This window comes from Sinocyclocheilus rhinocerous, unplaced genomic scaffold, assembly GCF_001515625.1.
Source record: "Sinocyclocheilus rhinocerous isolate Xijiao unplaced genomic scaffold, SAMN03320098_v1.1 scaffold469, whole genome shotgun sequence".
In the NCBI taxonomy this organism is placed as follows: Eukaryota; Metazoa; Chordata; class Actinopteri; order Cypriniformes; family Cyprinidae; genus Sinocyclocheilus; species Sinocyclocheilus rhinocerous.
This window is the reverse complement of record NW_015636034.1, coordinates 900,382-918,910: the sequence shown is the minus strand read 5'-3', so window position 1 is coordinate 918,910 and position 18,529 is coordinate 900,382. Positions and strand designations below refer to the sequence as shown.

General features: G+C 36.4%; 3 protein-coding genes across 6 annotated transcripts in view; 2 read left to right on the top strand and 1 right to left on the bottom strand.

The window, feature by feature from the left end:
* Positions 1-2,511: 2,511 nt before the first annotated feature.
* Positions 2,512-8,730, bottom strand: LOC107747571 (eukaryotic translation initiation factor 4E-1A-like). Of its 4 annotated transcripts, none has more exons than XM_016562158.1 (7): positions 8,692-8,730; positions 5,071-5,186; positions 4,850-4,945; positions 4,678-4,741; positions 3,660-3,773; positions 3,413-3,552; positions 2,512-3,330 (listed from the first exon to the last, which is right to left on the bottom strand). In XM_016562158.1, the coding sequence occupies exons 1-7, from the start codon at positions 8,713-8,715 to the stop codon at positions 3,216-3,218; spliced, it is 669 nt and encodes a 222-aa protein (XP_016417644.1). In that variant the 5' UTR covers positions 8,716-8,730; the 3' UTR covers positions 2,512-3,215. The 4 variants fall into 4 exon arrangements, with proteins under 4 accessions (XP_016417644.1, XP_016417642.1, XP_016417643.1 ...); XM_016562156.1 differs by lacking the exon at positions 8,692-8,730 and adding an exon at positions 6,144-6,231; XM_016562157.1 differs by lacking the exon at positions 8,692-8,730 and adding an exon at positions 6,144-6,231 and having other exon boundaries at positions 5,071-5,174.
* fam241a (family with sequence similarity 241 member A) lies at positions 7,421-14,568 on the top strand. Its single transcript, XM_016562161.1, has 2 exons — positions 7,421-7,676; positions 12,962-14,568. Exons 1-2 carry the CDS (start codon positions 7,548-7,550, stop codon positions 13,235-13,237), a joined length of 405 nt encoding a protein of 134 aa, XP_016417647.1. The 5' UTR covers positions 7,421-7,547; the 3' UTR covers positions 13,238-14,568.
* Positions 14,569-14,983: 415 nt separating this feature from the next.
* Positions 14,984-18,529, top strand: part of LOC107747568 (alcohol dehydrogenase 1-like) — a 5,666-nt gene continuing 2,120 nt past the window's right edge. Inside the window, exons 1-5 of the mRNA XM_016562152.1 lie at positions 14,984-15,075; positions 15,882-15,983; positions 16,494-16,635; positions 16,828-16,915; positions 17,429-17,648. Of these exons, the coding sequence (XP_016417638.1) occupies positions 15,058-15,075; positions 15,882-15,983; positions 16,494-16,635; positions 16,828-16,915; positions 17,429-17,648 (570 nt within the window). The 5' untranslated portion in view covers positions 14,984-15,057. The remainder of the gene's footprint in view (positions 15,076-15,881; positions 15,984-16,493; positions 16,636-16,827; positions 16,916-17,428; positions 17,649-18,529) is intronic.

Below are 18,529 nucleotides of genomic sequence, written 5' to 3'. Positions count from 1 at the left end.
TCAGATTATGTATCTAAGCACACATAACGAGTATTCACACTACATGCAAAACAGACATCTAAATTAAGATTTCAGCACTGCATATCTCCATCTGCTTGAGACCGGTAATTGGTGAACAAACTGCGTGCTCCTCATTAGAGTTTTGTGAGGGTCACTAAGACTGATTCAAGGGTCTCTCATTAGAGATGCTAGAGGTGTGAAGCGAGGAAGCTCAAACAGCACATCAGACTGTCATCTCATTATCCCGATGTCCAGTACCACATAAACAACCAGAGGACATCAAAATGATATTAAGGACTATTGACACTTGCATGCATCTTTTTGCCATTATTAGTGACCCTGGATCTCAGCCATTAAATAAGACAGAATACTCTTTTATGGTAAAATGAGATTTGTCACGGCCCCTCCCATGTTGTTTGTTTATTAATGCATCTGTTCATCCACTGATCAACAGTGTTGGGGAAAGTTACTTTTAAAAGTAATGCATTACAATAATGCGTTACTCCCTAAAAAAGTAACTAATTACGTTACTTAGTTACTTTTTATGGAAAGTAATGCATTACGTTACTTTTTTAAATCTGGGCAGGGCTTGCTTGTTTGATTTTAATATAAAAAAGTTCTCTTTTACAAATGTAAAAGCCCTTTTCATAACAAAAGTGAAATTAATATGCCTTAGGCTAAAGGAAATGTAAATCCAGCGGCCTCAAGGACGCAGCTCAAACAAATTACATGAAGAATATGATCACTATATTCAGCGATAACAAAAGTTAAACACAAATGTGTCATTTTTGCTTAGTATGACTGAATTGGATCATTGAAGATCAGTAGCAAAGACATTGGTTACTAAAATGGGATTAATACATAAATGATATTTGTCTTATTTAACAAATTTATTTATTGCAGGTTTGTATAATATTCTGAGTTTGCATTTGACTGTTTTTATTCATTTTGAGAATACTGAATCTGTTTTTGTGCAGGTGAGATGAGTAAATATGTTCATATGAAGTCATATTAAGAATTACAGTAAGCATCATGTTCACACAGCGAACGCAACACCTCTGCACTTACTCCCGGTTTCTCTCAACATGGCAACACGAGACGAGAGCTGTCAGTCAAGACATGGGAAACAAAGTAACTGGCATTACTTTTTTGAAAAAGTAACTCAGATATTTCCTTAAAATTCTAAATTCTAAATGCAAGGGTGCATTTAATTGATCAAAAGTGACAGTAAAGACATTTCTAATGGTATAAAAAGATTTATATTTCATATAAATGCTATTCTGTTAAACTTTCAACTTTTTCAAAGCACCCTGAAAAAAAGTATCATGATTTTCACAAAAAAAATGCAGCACCACTTATTTGATAACTACATTGATAATAAGAAATGTTTTTACGCGCGAAATACATTAAAATATATTATTTTAGATTGCAATATTTAATGTTTTTACTATATTTTTGATCAAATAAATGCAGCCTGGGTAAGCATTAGAGACATCTTTTTCAAAATCTAAGGGGGAAAAAAAAGCTATAGGAACCACAAAAATTCCTGTATTGATCACCTGTCCTTGAGATAAATAGAAAATCTCAGTTTGAACACCGGCTTGATTCTGAACAAAGTCCACTCTAATAAATCATTATTTATTTTCTTTTTATGTGCTTGCAGTAACCCTTCGTCCTTGCTCTAGTAGCCAGTATCAGGCGACATTCTGATGTGACATCACAGTACAGCACTGTTCAAAGTCTACTGCATGATCCTGCATTAACTTATTCTGAGCTCTATGAATTTAGTTAAATAGATACGAATATTGGATGTAGAAAATAATGTGGCTGTGCAAGCACAATCAAGTTTTGCCCTGACACTAGACTGAGCAGTGCTGATGAGTGTGGAATACTCAACTCAATGGTGACTCGCTTACTGAATGTTTTCAATGCGAGTGTGAGTTTTCAAATCGAAATCTTATATTTCTTAAAATGTGTCAAGTTCAGAAAAACCAAAAATAGATAGCATCGCTAAGAATGGAGTGAACTAAAAAAGTTTGAAAGTTGAGTATGTCAGGTGTCACAAATTGCAGAAAATTGTGGATAAACTTCTGATTCCACCTGAAAAATGCAGATACATTAACTTTATTAATAACCATATGTTTTTCTGCATCTCCTCCTCAGTCAAGATATGTATGCTACCTCTTTGATCTACTATGGTGAGATTTTATGTTCTGATGTTCTGAATAATTAATTGCCCATTAACATCCTGCAACACTGTGGTGATGAATACCGGGATGCCTTTTCCCCTTTTAAGTGAAATAAACTGAATCAACATAAAGCTATTTTATTTTCAGGGCCTATTTGGTAATGCTGCTATCTTAATGAAGAGCCAACTCAAGCCAATGACATCCAGACAAGCACAATTCATCCGTTACAGCACTGCAAAACAAATCCCACAGTTTACTATTCTAACAAGGAATGTAAACGTATGATGCATCAAAAATTCACAATATAAAAACACTTATCTTGAATTGCAAACCCCCAAATTTAATCAAGTTTATGCTTAAAGACGTAAGGCAGCTCTATGAAGATTAGCTTGATTACATTCACTCAATGGCCAAATACCATCTCAATGACTTGTTGACGATTAATCTGAATAAATTAAAATGTTTATGTTCATTAGGCCCTGAAGCAGCAAAGCTGCTGGATAAAAGAACACAGACATTTCCTTTCCTCTGCCATCAAATAAATTTGCAATTTCTTCCAAAAAAACAAAAACAAAACAATATTAAATACCTTACAAACTCTGAACAAGACTTGCCAGGGGTAAACATTGAATGTGACTTCATTATGCGCATGTTCTTTTTTTTTCTCAGGGTGAAAACTGTGTAGTGATGTGTGAATGTTTGGTGGGTTAAAGCGAGAACATGTGTAGTGTAGCATGATACAGAAGTAATACTTAAATGTGTGTGAATGTAACAAGCAGCAGAGGTACTGTTATTTTCAAATTTTGTCTGTGCTGCAAACCTCACTGGTTGTGCAAGTTGAAGTCCAGGAGTGTGTTTGTGAAGGGCTTTTGCGAAAAGTGTACTTGCAAGGGGGTTTCATGGCAGTTCAGTCCAGTCTGTTTTTTTGTTGCTTTGGTTTTAAGAGACAGGAGAGAGAGAGAGGGAGAGAGAGAGAGAGACGGAGAGAGAGAGAGAGAGAGAGAGGATCCAGGCCCTTGAAAATATTCAGACCACAAACTTGTTCTTAGTGGTGGAGCCACTCTTAGTGGCCGTGTCAGCATGAGACTGGTAGCCAATGGTCATATTCATAAGGATGCCTAATCTTTCCTTGTACACCCTCCTGCCAAACAAACACAATAACACATTGTAACCAGCTGAGTATGTTTTCATTTACATGTAGCGTGAGTGCATGAGAGTCTCACCCAATGTGCGTTACAGCCTCTCTGTTCTCGTAGTCACTTGTCCAGACGGCGATTTTATCTCCTTTTGTTCGGACATTGACTACAGCCCCGCATACATCATCGCTGTAGTCGTCAAAGGCCTCACCGATGAGGCACAGCAGCTGTAGGTATGACACAGGTGAATGTTACAGAGTCAGGGCTACAGCAGTATATGAATTACTTGCGTGTATGTTGAGGGGGCGTTCAATGACTAACTCAGAACTCTTACCGTTTCCAACCAAAAGCGGTCCAGGTCATACTTCCTCTGCTGCTTGTTGAGAGTGATGAGCCAGCGGCCTCCTCTTTTATTCCTCTCATCCTCCCACATAGGCTCAATACCATCCTGCAACCCAAGCACAAAGCAAAGTCCACAGTAATCTGGAGAATCTCGTACACTACCTCTAAAAAGCGGCAAGCAACAGTAAACAAGCAAAAAGAAACTACCAAAAAAGAAACAGAAATACAGAAATGTTATGTTTTACAAATGCTACGCTTTTGGCAACGGATCCTTAAATATACTCTCTGCCCTCCTTTATAACATCCCACTGGAGATTTTCATAAATAGGACAACAAAGTAATAAAAAGGTAAATGCTAATATTATATTATGATGTGGGTTATAACTTATAAGAATTAATGATGAAATTTGAGAGCATTTTATATGACTCGAGTGAAATTTTTTTTTTTTTAAATAATCTGAATTACTACACAATATAAATGATATTAAATAAGTAACACTAACTTGACGCCATGGCATGAACTTCTTGACATTTTTTTTCTTGTTTATTTCCTGTAGCTCTCAAACAGTAAAGCATGCCACTAGCATAGCCAAGTTCATGGGTTCAAATCCTAGTGAAAGAACTGATATAAGATTTGCAAAAGAGACATGCAAACAGCATGCATATTTTCTTTTGTCACTTCTATGAGTTATCTGGAAACATTTCACCATATTTTTGGATTGTTTCAGTCAAATTAGTCCTAACACATTGACTTACATTAGAAAAGAGCAACAGCTTATTTGATAATATGGCAAACTGCAACAGATGCTTCAGTATGATTGGTCAGTAATGTTTTTGTGCAGCTTTGCTCAGGGTCAATTCGTTCTTGAAGTCATGGTAATTTGTGTTTATTGGGTAAAATCTCATAGAGCTTTAATGATGATGATGACCGAATTTTCAATTTTGATGTGAACTATTTGGGTGAACCCTTTAAATACATAAAAATGGCAGCAGTTATGATGAAAGCCTACCTTGAAAAGTGAGTAGTCACATCCTGACATCAAATTACTGGAGAGCTGAATGTGGTTATAAAGCCTATAAAGAAGAGATTCATAAAATCAATTAGACTAGTCAACTACTTTGGGGGGGGGGGGCAGTGTTTTAATGTATGCATATCTCTTGTAAAAACAAAATCAGTCTTACGCCCAGAAATCCTCTACTGTGTCAAATTTGGAGATCAGTCTGAGATTGGCCTGCCATGTTTTGCTCTTGTCATTTTTAAAGAACCATAAAGACCATCTTTAAGAAAAAAAATAAAAAATAAAGACAACATCTAAAGAAACTAAAACTACATTTAGAAGCTAGCACATTATTTGAAAACAAGTGCATTCATCCCTAAAAACAAGTGCATTCATTCACTCGACCTGTTCTGTAGGGGGTGTTTGATGTAGCTCTCAGGGCTGACAATCTCCTGATTCGTCTCTTCTGAGTCCTCCTCTTCACTCTTACAAGAAATTGAGTTTAATTCCTGCACAGGAACCTTTTAAAGATTAGTTTAAATCCAATACATTCAAGTTCACATCACAGCAGCCAGTACACACACACACACACACTGTGCAGACAGAAGAGAAAGACTGGAGGCAATATCCCTTTATTGTCCTCATTTATTTAAGCATCCAGAGTAGAACTAATTCAACAGCTGGGACCAGTGCGATACCTGGCAGATGTGATTGTGTTGTATCTGATGTTAGTCTGAAGACTACGGTCACTGTTAGTTTTGCTTAAATTGAACCTAACATGAGCTTTGTGTGAGAGCTCTGAGTGTTTACAGTCATTCATTATTATGAGCTCATTATTATGAGCTTTAGAAAATGTAGATACAAATTTATACACGTAAAATTAATTTAACGTGTCAATCTGGAACTTAATAGCAGATTGTAACAGCTGTAAATAAACTATGGTTTGGCACAGCTTTTATAGTTTAATCCAGCATGGTGTCGTTACACTACAATTCACTTTCCTCATTCACTGTCTTTTTTGACAGCTGTGCTGTGGTGGGGACGCGCTGTAAATAAACTATGGTTTGGCACAGCTTTTATAGTTTAATCCAGCATGGTGTCGTTACACTACAATTCACTTTCCTCATTCTTTTTTGACAGCTGTGCTGTGGTGGGGACGATTTGTTCCCGAAAGAAAATTAAGCAAGATAAAAAGTGTGGCTAAATGCATATAGGGTAGTGGTGACGAACAGACATCTGGAAAAGTAATTAAGTGCCCTACGCGACTGGAACAAGCCTTGTCAACTTTCAGCCAAACTTGCTGAGCCACCCCATTCAAACATGCCGAATAACTTTTTAAAAGTTTACAGAGGACGACATTTAAACGTAAGTTTCGCCTAAAAAGACGTATAAACGTATTGTTAGGGGCAGGTAGTTCGCTACGTAGCGCTGAAGGACTGGAAAGTATAAAATAATCTTTGAGAAGTTTATTGACTCACCGGCTCCGCCGTCGCCATTTTACGTGAGCCGTTCACAGGCCTCATAAGGGACGTTCACGCTTCACTTCAGTGCTTCGCTCTGATTGGCTGACGCAGTGCAGAGAGCGAATCACAAGCTGTGTCTCAAAACTACAGCGAGACGCCTGCCAGAGAGGACTTGAACACTGTTTAGCTATGACCCATGCGTAAATGAATAATTCTTTTGAATCGGATCTTAATAACGAATAACAACCCATTCTTTTTTCTTCTTTTTCTTCTTTTATTGCAGTTTTTAGAACAAAGAACATACAAGGGCAATAACATATAAATTACATCAAAACAAATAAAATAATAAACGAAAACAATTTAAAAAACAAGTAAAAATAATTGCAAATTATTCAAAGAGTAGATTTAAGGCTTTAAAATAATTTATAGTTTTTTTTGCTTTGCTATTTCTTGTTTCTTTTAACATATACAGGTATAATTACAACCACGGTCACGAATCGCAGTTCTCAAATCACCAACTCTTTAAAATAAAAAAACAGATATATTGAATTTTTATGATTTATATGATTGAATCACAGAGTGCATCTACAAAAAGAAGGTTTAATATTAAAACAAATTTTTTTAATATATATATTTTTATATAATATGTAATTTCGATTTTATTACAAATTATTAACTTAAATATCAGAAAACTATTTTCAGCCAAGTGATGTATATTAATTTTAGTATTGTTTAATGTAAATGCAAATTATATTTGTTTTTTTTTATGCGCTGAATCAGGGATGCCATAAAGTCAACTGAATAAAATTATAATAAAAATAAACAGCAATGAACAGACATAAGTAACGATATGTGAATTTACTCGAGCGTTTTGAGCATGACAGACCGAAATGTGATTACTTGAGACATAAAGGGCAGCTGAATCTTTTTTGACCGGTTCGTTGAAACGAACGGTTCAAAAGAACCGATTCGCGGAAATGGCGCCGCCAAATGTTGTCTGCGTAGGTGGCTCATTAAGTTTTGACAAACAGCCGTGCGCTTTAATAAATGTATACATTTCTAGTGCATATTTATAAATGATTAATTATACTATGAAACAGACTAGAAAATTAAACCTCGCAAAAATAAAGAAAAGGTTTTTGTTTATGGCTGCTTCGATCAACTCTACGTAATCGACCTATATAGTTCATTATGCTAAATTCATTCACGTTTTCCCATTATGAAGGTATAATAAACATATTACAATAATTCCTACTATTTTGGATGATAAATCTTTAATTTTGACCGCACTGTGACTCATGACGTCAAGGTGTCCCTTCTGTTGACAGCCAATACCGGAAGTATCGCCAGCAGCCATCTGGTTCTCAGCCCTTCGGCCCTATCTCAGGTCAGCAGTAATAATTTTTTGTTAACAAAAAAATGTCAAGAACTAATCGGATCGTAAATGATACGAAGGTACGTCAACGTGATGCCTTAAACGGAACGCGAGAACGAAGCGGATGTCGTTGCCAGCATGAGGCTTCTGTCAGAACCGCACACAGCGAACAGGTAACGTGTCAGATCTGATCCAGCTCTACAGAACATGCAGCTGTGATTTTTTAAATTTAATATTTAAATATAATAACAAAAAATAGAGTTGCATGATTGTATTTGGCGTCATTTCCTTTAACTTTTTGCTCGGAAATGGAGAAATACTCGATTGGTTTTATCAGTAACTTCATACTCTGCCCTATCTCTCCTTTTCTTTATCAAGAGATTTCTACATCAAACAGCAGCCTGCTCTATGATAGCTGTGTTGTCACATTCATTAGCTATAACATAAGGTATTCATGGCATTCAGTCTAATCTGTTAAGCCTCCACAATATCTCTCTTAGCTTACTTTAGCTAAATAATGAAGCCCAAGTATAGTAACCTGTTTTTTTACCTGCCTATATTTAGCATGAGTACATGCAAACATATAATCACACTCCCACAGATACTCTCATGTCATCTTGTACAGAATTTTCCTTTTTCTGATTTGTATGACATAAAGTGCCCCTGTTATGGGTTATGAAAGGTTCATATTTTGGTTTTGGGAGTCCCCAACAACAGGTTGACATGCATGCAAGATAAAAAAAAAACACTTTCATTTATAATATGCTTTTATTTTTTCCTTTTTTGCTCAACGACTCCCAAACGGTTCGCTCAATGATTCATTTTTCCAACCCAATTAGCCCAATGCAGAAACGTATTGATAAAGCAGAACTCCAAGTAATAACAATGACAAACATTCACTATTCATAGACACATTTCTAGACAATTGCGAACTAACAGATATTGCTGTTAGATGGAGACCTACAAGCTGCGCAGAGCGAACACAACACACAACTAAATACATAATACATTCACTCCCCCCACCTACAATCCCTGCCAGTACGAAAAACCTTTGGGTTACGAGTCCGACTCTCTAACCATTAGGCCACGACTTCCCACAGTACTTCCCAGTACAGAGTACATGACAGCAACAGTTTTTAAAAGAATTACTCCACTTTCAGAATAAAAATTTCCTGATAATTTACTCACCCCCATGTCATCCAAGATGTTCATGTCTCTCTTTCTTCAGTCGCAAACAATTTAAGGTTTTTGAGGAAAACATTCCAGTATTTTTCTCCATATTGGACTTCAATGGTGCTCAACAGATTGAAGGTTAAAAATGCAGTTTCAATGCAGCTTCAAAGGGCTCTACACGATCCCAGCCGAGGAATAAGGGTCTTATCTAGCGAAACGATCTGTCATTTTTTCCAAAAATATTTATGAACTTTTTAACCACAAATGCTCCTCTTATCTAGCGATTAGTGTTGGGTCGTTCTTGAACGATTCATTCATTTTGAACAAATCTTTAATGTGACTCGGGAAGAACGAGTCGTCTCGGGGAGTGATTCGTTCAGTCGCGCATGCGCAACATCCTATAGGTTCTGTACTGGAATTAGTCAAGTAGTTCACCTGTTTCGAGTCTTCTGGTTTTTTGAGTCATTCGTTCATCACGTGACAGCCCCATAAGTTTAACCAATGCAGTCTGAGCCGGAAAGAGAATTGATTAGTTCATCCATCGAGTCTTCGGGTTTGAGTCGTTCCTTCATCACGTGACAGCCCCATACGCTTTAACCAATGCAGTCTGAGCCGGAAAGAGAATTGATTAGTTCATCTCTCGAGTCTTCGGGTTTTTCGAGTCGATCGTTCATCACGTGACAGCCCCATAAGCCCAAACCCGAAGACTTGTCAGATATTTGTTCCGCAGACGTTTTCCTCTTTTGTTTTTTATCCGCCATCTCTATCTTTCTGTCACTCGGCTCATGTCCGTCCTGTGTACTGAACGCTCTCTCCTCCACATCATGAGTAGACACGCCCCTTACTGCTGATTGGCTACGAGTTTGTTTTGCTACTCGGCCCAAATTAGTTTTCTAAAGCGTTTTTGAAAAATCGCTTACCCCACCTTTAAGCGTAGCATTTTTCCCCATTCAAAACTATACGAGTGACACGTCTTGGGTATTCTATCGTCTTTGGGAATCTGCTACGGTGTTTGAGGGAGGGGAGGTTCAAGTTTTCCCGGGTCTGCGCGCGCAACAAGAGGGTGGGCATAAATATGCTAATGTTTCATGTTGACGTCAACTTGAAACAGCTTAAAGGGATAGTTCACCCAAAAATTGAAAATTCTCTCATTACTTACTCACCCTCATGTCGTTCTAAACCCGTAAGACCTTCGTTCATCTTCGGAACACAAATTAAGATATTTTTGATGAAATGTGAGAGCTCTCAGACCCTGCATAGACAGCAACGCAACTGTAGGTGCGTTCCATTAGACCGTAAGTGGACTGCGAAGTGAACTTCACAGGGTATTCTGCCATCTTAAGTGATATTCCAATATGAAGGGAGCGAACATGTTCAGTTCGAAGGGCACTGCGAACGGCAAAGGGAATAAGGGAACATTTATAAGGGAACATCACTTCACAGGAAGTGGAGAGGGAAAATCACCCAGCTGTCATTGCGCACCGCATCACCAGTCAGACTAACGATGGAGCAGAGCCGTTAGAAGAGTTTTTTTAAAGGCTCTGCAATGGAGGGGTTGCAATAAATGTTGTTATTATTATTCAAATTACAGTATTTATGAATGGTTATGGCGGTTAATGTTAGATTTGCATATTGTATTATTGTATGAATAGGTGAAACTAAGTAAAACCGGCGAGAAACAGCTGAGGCTCTGTCATTTTTTATTTTACTTTATTTAGGCCTACCTCAGGAGAGTTACTATGAGGCTGCGCGTGGGAAAGAAAGCGCATGAGATGAAACCACTACAATCTGTTAACAGTCTAAACATATACATTTTGACTATATTTATTAGTTTCATAATTGTATATGTATTTGTGATTGGTCAGATGGCGCAGTCCATTGTGCAGTAGAGAGATTGGCTCTGGATTGATCTACCGCGTACAGCGCATGTCGGAAACGAAACGTTCATTGCCATGACGGAATGACAGCCCTGGAGACTTGTCAATACATAGAAAAGAAGGTATCGATTGTACCTTAACAATTCGAGCCGGTGTCTGATGATGAAACGGTCGAAGTGGCTGATTGACAAGGAACTGAATCGCAAGCACGACTGGAGCAGGACGTTTCTCAGTGGTAAGTGTCAAGTGTAGACAAGTTTGGTAATTATAAGATTTGATAAAACAAATGTACTCTCACAGCGTAGGATACAGCGTTTTCTCGACATGATGTTAACCACACAGAAATGTTACTGTGGTTGTGGGCAGGCAAGTTGGCGATGTAGAACGTGGGCGGACATTATGCAAATATGTTACTTCGTGACGTAGAGCCGTAACAGAATAAGATTCGAATTCCTGACGACTCGTTTAGGCGATTACGAGTCGACTCTTTTTTTTTTTGATAGACAATAACTTTATTTATCGTTTACTCTTGGCTTCACTACTTTGCAGATAGTTTATGTTCACATACAGCTACATGACACACTGCATGAAAGGTAATATTCGAAAGGCATAATAGGGGCACTTTAAAACGATAGATAGAAGGATATAGATTGAGTGATAATTATAGAACAATAAATAGAGCAATGGAATAAATAGAATGACAGAAGATAAATTGATGGAATAAGTACTGTCGGACGACAGACTGTAACGATAGACAGACAGACAGATGGATGTTTAGGTGATGAATTCATCATTCTCCACTATCATTGTCCTGACAGGTTAATCAGATCTGAAGATAAATGAAGCGCATGAGATGAGACCACTACAATCTGTTAACAGTCTAAACATATACATTTTGACTATATTTATTAGATACATAATCGTGTATGTATTTAATTTTGAAAGTAAAATAAATTACAATATTTATTTATGTTATATTATAATCTGAGTGACCCCGTCGTTGCCTTTCTTTGATGACGTTCCAGGGCGTTCCAAATAAGCGATTATTGTCACCTAGTGGCTCAACTTCAGTTTTGCGAAGCTATGAGAATACTTTTTGAGCGCAAAGAAAACTTTTTTAGGGCTGCCACTAATGACTATTTTTATTTCGATTAATCTGTCGACTAATTTATCGATTAATCAATTAATCTTAACGATTAATTTCCCACAAAAAATTCGCCTGTACATACAAAACTGTCTATTGTAATATACCTGCACATGCAATTGTCAATTTATGTATTGTTATTCCTTATTTACTTGTTCTATTTATTTTTTTAAAAATTATTTTATTATCTGTGTTTTTGTTCTGTCACTGTCATTCTGTTGCACTGCGAAAGCTTCTGTCACGAAAAAAATTCCTCGTATGTGAAAACATATCTGGCAATAAAGCTCATTCTGATTCTGACCATTTTAGAGAGTATCACAATGCATACGCACGCTTTCCCCTAAAGGTAAACAACGCTGATTACACTGATTACGCTCATGTGCGCGCTTTCTCCCCCGAACGTAAACAACGTCGATTACGCTCTTGGGTACTCTCCAAAATGGCGGAAGACGTGGGTGAGTAATTAATGAGAGAATTTTCATTTTGGGGTGAACTAACCCTTTAAGATTCTTTTTAAAAACGACTCGTTTTCATGACTCGGAGTCGACTCTTTCTTTCAAAAGACAATAACTTTATACACGGTGCACTTTTAGATTTAAAACTTTGCAGGATGTTTTCATTCACATAGAACTGTGTTACACACTGCATGAAAGGTCATTTTCAAAAATCAATAATAGGGGCACTTTAATATTTTTGTTGAAACTGTGATACATATTATTTACGTAACTCGGGTGGGAGAAGAATTGTTGAAAATAAATTGTTATTTTTGTTTTCTTTGCGCTCAAAAAGTATTCTCGTAGCTTCGCAAAACAGAAGTTGAGCCACTGATGTCACATGGACTGTTTTACCGATGTCCTTAGTACGTTTCTGGACCTGGGAACATTACAGTTGCGTTGCTGTCTATGCAGGGTCTGAGAGCTCTCACATTTCATCAAAAATATCTTAATTTGTGTTCCGAAGGTCTTACGGGTTTGGAACGACATGAGGGTGAGTAATTAATGAGAGAATTTTCATTTTGGGGTGAACTAACCCTTTAAGATTCTTTTTAAAAACGACTCGTTTTCATGACTCGGAGTCGACTCTTTCTTTCAAAAGACAATAACTTTATACACGGTGCACTTTTAGATTTAAAACTTTGCAGGATGTTTTCATTCACATAGAACTGTGTTACACACTGCATGAAAGGTAATTTTCAAAAATCAATAATAGGGGCACTTTAAAAAAAAAGCATTGTGTAATCTAGTCAAACTGTCTTTGCTCTCAGAATGACCTCAGGGGAAGAGAAAGACCACACAGTCACTCTGTAGCAGAGCCACAGCCAGAGGCTCCGTTGGTGGATGACTGCGAGAGGCTGGGCACTCTTTTCGGGGAGCTCAATAAGTGTTTGAGGGGCATTGGTTTCACCCAGCTTTACTTCGGAGAGAAGATTGTGGAGCCTGTGGTCGTGCTGGTGTTTTGGATGCTGCTCTGGTTCCTGGGTATCCAAGCCCTCGGTCTTGTGGGAACTCTATGCATTATTATCATTTATATCCAGAAATAACAGATGTGAAGACAGACAGACACATGAAGGTTCATTTGCCACCCACAGCCAGTGCCAGTGAAAGAGAGGAGAGACTCCTTTCTATAAAAGATGAGCTTCGTGAATGTCATTTGAAAGTTTTACCTGATCCGTATATTTGGGTATGTGTCATTTGCCTTCTTTTTATGTGGGTACGTAACAAGAGGGTGAGTTAATGAAGATAATCAGAGGATTTACTTTAACTACTGGAATGATTCCTCCGGTCTATGTAAACTGTGTGTTAGCTGTGAAAGGTACTTTTGAAAAGCATGCTTGCCTTCAATATTTGCATTGACAAAATGGGTGCATATTGATATGCTGAGTATCAAAGGATAACCAGATTCTAATGACAGCTATACTTATCAGTTATACGGTCATTACCGTTGTTGAATGTATTACTCTTATTCGCCCAGGTGTCAGTCTTGCATTCTCCTCACAATTGCACTAGAGGGCAACCTTCCTCATTTTCCCCTAAACATGTCTTGGGAAATATACCAGGGAATAATAATCATTCTGTGTTAAAACTTGAATGTGTTAATACTACTGCATGTGAATGTTTTGGGGCTGCTGGGATAACTTTGAAAGTATGAATTAAATAAAATGCTCTAATAGTCTGAGCAGAGGAAGAAACTATTCAAATCAAACCTTTTATGATAAAAGACCCACATTATGCGCTGTAAATTCCTATTTGGTATTTTTATTAGTTGATTTTACTGTAATCTGCTCATGTTGTCTGTTCTTTTCAAATATTCATGTTGCAATATCAGTATCAATGAAATCAAAGGATAATTTCATAACGGAAATATTTAGTATGCAAATTTTGCTACAGCAGAATATGTTGTATGACCCATATTCAGGATCAGAAGTATGAAAATGCCTGTTTTTATTGCACTTAAGCTTTTTCTTTATGAATTATTATATTTGAAAATTATTGAACGAACTCTAACTTTTTAAGCAAGGTTAAGCTGCTCTTTATGTAACTGAATATCTTTGCAAGATGGCATCACTTCATATTCATGAAAATCATGTTTGATTCTGATTATTTTGGGTATTGATTTAAAAACTTTATTTGGTATGTAATACTCCAATTCATAATTCATAATTGCGGATACAATGCCAAAACTTTGCTTTTACGTTTGTTTCTTTTCAGTGTTAATTAGCATCTTCTGTGCCATAATTTCGTTTGAACCAACATATCATTTTCTATATGCCACAATGCTGTATTTTTGGTGGGTTGTTAGGACTTTGATTGATTAATTTCTTTTGAAAGAGTTTATATTTTAAATTATTCTGCAATGTAATTGAACTTTAAAACTGGGTAATCATAATAAAAACTATCATTATTTTAAATACTTTTTTGTAATACAGTCCCATTTTTGCCACAGAGTTCCATCAAATTCATCTGGGTTGCGTTTCCCAAAAGCACTGTAAGCCTATAGATCATAATCATATCTATGATCTACTTTAAAAAATGCTTTTGGGAAATGCAGCCCTGGCAAGGGGTTACCAATAATTGTCTTAGAAAATTTAGAACATCATATGCAGTATCTTTGAAAGTATTTCCTGTTTAACCCAAAGTAAAATGTGGAGAAGACATGCATAGAAATGCTTAAATCCTTAATAATCTTAATATATATTTACTATATTAAAAAGTTACAGTGTTACTTCAGTAAAAGAAAGAGAGGTGAGAGAGAGAGGAGAGAGAGATTGCTTCATCCACACAATACCAGAGTATAAAAACGAGCACCAGAGAATCTCTGCCTCTTTTTGCATTCATCACAGCAATACAACTACATTGGGAAATGGCCACTGCAGGAAAGGTTCGTAAACTTGTCTTTTGGTCTCTTTTCATTTGTGCTGCGGAGCAGTTAAATGCATTTTTAATACGACTCCAGTCCCTTTATATATTTAAGCTTATTTCAATTGATCTATTGATGAGGAACAGTTTACAGTGCAAAGACATCTTAAAAATAAGATTCTATCGGAGCAATATAATGCTAACATTTTAATGAGAATCTCATAAGAATGTTATGAATGCTTTAAGCCATCCAGTATAACTTATGCTTAAAAAATATAAGCCAAAAAACTTATGCTTAAGAAAAATATGCAAGATAAATGTCTTGTATCAAATGTGATAGCTTGTGTATATGTAATTATTGCAATGCACAATTTGCTGCACTTCTAATTATAATGCAATATATCAAAAACTACTGTGTATATAAAGGCTATAATATATATATATAATATACAAAGACAATATAAAGAAGTCCACATGTCAGGTAAAAATGAAGTGACAATTGTATTTTTCCTGTTGTTTTTATTGGTCATTATGCCAGTTTACTGCCAAATGGAAACTATTAAACTACGCTACAACTACAAAAAATGCGCTCTGGCAATTTCATCGGGTTAATATTTACCTTTGATTGTGAAATCACAGATATTTGTGGCTCTAAAAACAGATGTTTAATGTTTCCATTGGCTTAAGCCAAACAGCTGGACAACCTCCAACTACGGTTAGAGAGCGTAGATCATGCGACCGCTCAAGCACAGTGGTTATATAAACATTTGTAGTCAACCATTAAATATCTATAAAACATACTGAACCAAGTTCTTCTGTGTGCTGAAGGTGATTAAATGTCGGGCTGCTGTTGCCTGGGAGCCCAATGCGCCTCTGATGATGGAGGAAATAGAAGTCGCCCCACCTCAGGAAGGAGAAATACGCATTAAGGTGGGAAATGTCCCATGAAAGTTGTCAAATTGCATTGATATTGTTAACCACACTGTAAATAGGTTGCTGTAAATTTTACAGTAACTTACTGGCAGCTGGATGCCAGTAAATTACTGTAAAAATGTTTACAGTATCATTACTGTAATGGCATTTACAGTACAATAATGTCTACTGTTTTATTTACAGTATTATTACCGTATTTTCATCACTGAATTTAGGGACCGTCTCTAAAGTTACATACGACATTGGTACACACTTTCTGATTTAAATAGCGTTTGAAGATAATTACCTTACTTATCGCGGGCAAGTTCACTACTGTAAATTGATTTACAGTAGTGAGGAAATACAGTAGTGACCGTATATTTTCCCATAATACTTTGCTGTTTACAGTAAAATACTGTATACACATTTTACAGTATCTTACTGTACATATTACAGTAAAATACTGTTCAAATTTCAAAAATCAGTTAAGTGCATTATTGGTTAACATGTATTTCTCCTGTTTTTAAGGTTGTAGCCACAGGTGTTTGTCACACCGACCTTTACCACCTGTTTGAAGGGAAGGACAAGCGGGGTTTTCCTACTGTCCTGGGACATGAGGGCGCTGGTGTGGTGGAGAGTGTGGGACCTGGAGTCACTGATTTCAAACCAGGTCACAAAATAAAACTACATATTCATACGCATACGGATAGTTCACTCAAAAATGAAAATTCCATCATCAATTGCTCACACTCATGTCTTCTGAATTGAATCTTTTCATGAATCTTGTTATCTGGTTACCTAACTGATTTGTTCATGAACAAAACACTACGTTAAAAATAAGTCTATGTATTCTGGTGAACAGGTGATAAGGTCATTCCACTCTTCCTCTCTCAGTGTGGAGAATGCAAGTTCTGCAAGTGTCCAAAAACAAACCTGTGTGACTGCAGCTGGTAAGAAATGGGAACAACAGAACAACTTTTCACATTATATGTAACCCTGGACCACAAAACCATGTATAAGTTGCACACAGGTATATTTGTAGCAATAGCCAACAATACATTGTATGGGTCAAAATGATTGATTTTTCTTTTATGCCAAAAATCATTAGGATTTTAAGTAAAGATATTTTGTAAATTTCCTACCATAAATATATCAAAACGTATTAGATTAGATTTTTGATTAGTAATATGCATTGCTAAGAACTTCATTTGGACAACTTTAAAGGCAATTTTCTTAATATTTAGATTTTTTTGCACCCTCAGATTCCAGATTTCCAAATAGTTGTATCTCGGCCAAATATTGTCCTTAACAAAGCATACATCAATGAAAAGCTTAGTTATTCAGCTTTCAGATGATGTATAAATCTAAATTTAAAAAAATTGACCTTTATGACTGGTTTTGTGGTCCAGGGTCACAAATTTCATCCACTTGCTTTTTGGGAATGTATCTTTTTTTTCTGGCAGGTCAAGTAAATATTATGACATTATGTCTGATCCTACAACACGTTTCACTTGCCATGGTCGGCCCATTCTGCAGTTCATGGGCACCAGTACCTTCTCGGAGTACACCGTCATCAACCAGATTGCTGTGGCCAAGATTCATGATGATGCCCCACTCGATCGCGTGTGTCTGCTCGGCTGCGGCATCTCTACCGGTTATGGAGCTGCTGTCAACACAGCTGGGGTGTGTATAGATGTTGTGTGCACTCAAGAAGTGTCTGGACACTTAAGCCACACTTGAATGAATGTTTTTGCTTCATATAACAAAATGTTGAAACAAGGGCCATTCATTTTGAAGAAAGAGAGCACAAGGACACTTTAAGAAAAACATTTGACTAAATTAAAGGTTAAAAGTTTATCTCAGCTGTGCTATACAACCGATAAATAAACAAAAAGTTAATATTGAGTAACTTACATTTTAAACAAGATTAAAATATTTACTTTAGACTTTAAGTTCGTATTTCAATAATTTTACAACACATTCCAATATTTACGGTGCTCTGATGTCAGTTAATGGTCACAAGACATGCAATTAAACAAATGAAATATTTAATTTTTTAGTAAGTGTTTTATTTTGATTGTTTTAATCATTATTATTTTAATTGTTATGGTTTAATAAATTATTAGCTTATCATTAACTCACAAACCCCCTGCAGTTCACTCACTAACCCCCAGACACTCGCAAACCCCAGTGCGTTTTATCGAATGAATCAGTGCGTTCAAACAATTTGGTTGAGTGAATAATTCAATGGCTCATTTATAGAAGTTTCTCATTTCCCATTATATAAAAGTCTCCTTTCAAAGGCGGTGGCTTGAGTAGGTCGCATTTTTTGGACTCATATGTAATTGAAGCTGTTCCATTTCAGAAAAGCAACCACTATATTCAAGAGTAAGAAATTACATTAATTACATTGATTAAGCCTCACAAGAAAAAAACAGTTGCACAGTTGGAACACTGCTCTACCAATTAGATTTGAGGATTTGAACTAACTGTTATATAAAAGAATTTGGACACTTTGTGTGTGTGTTTGTGTGTATGTATATATATATATATATATATATATA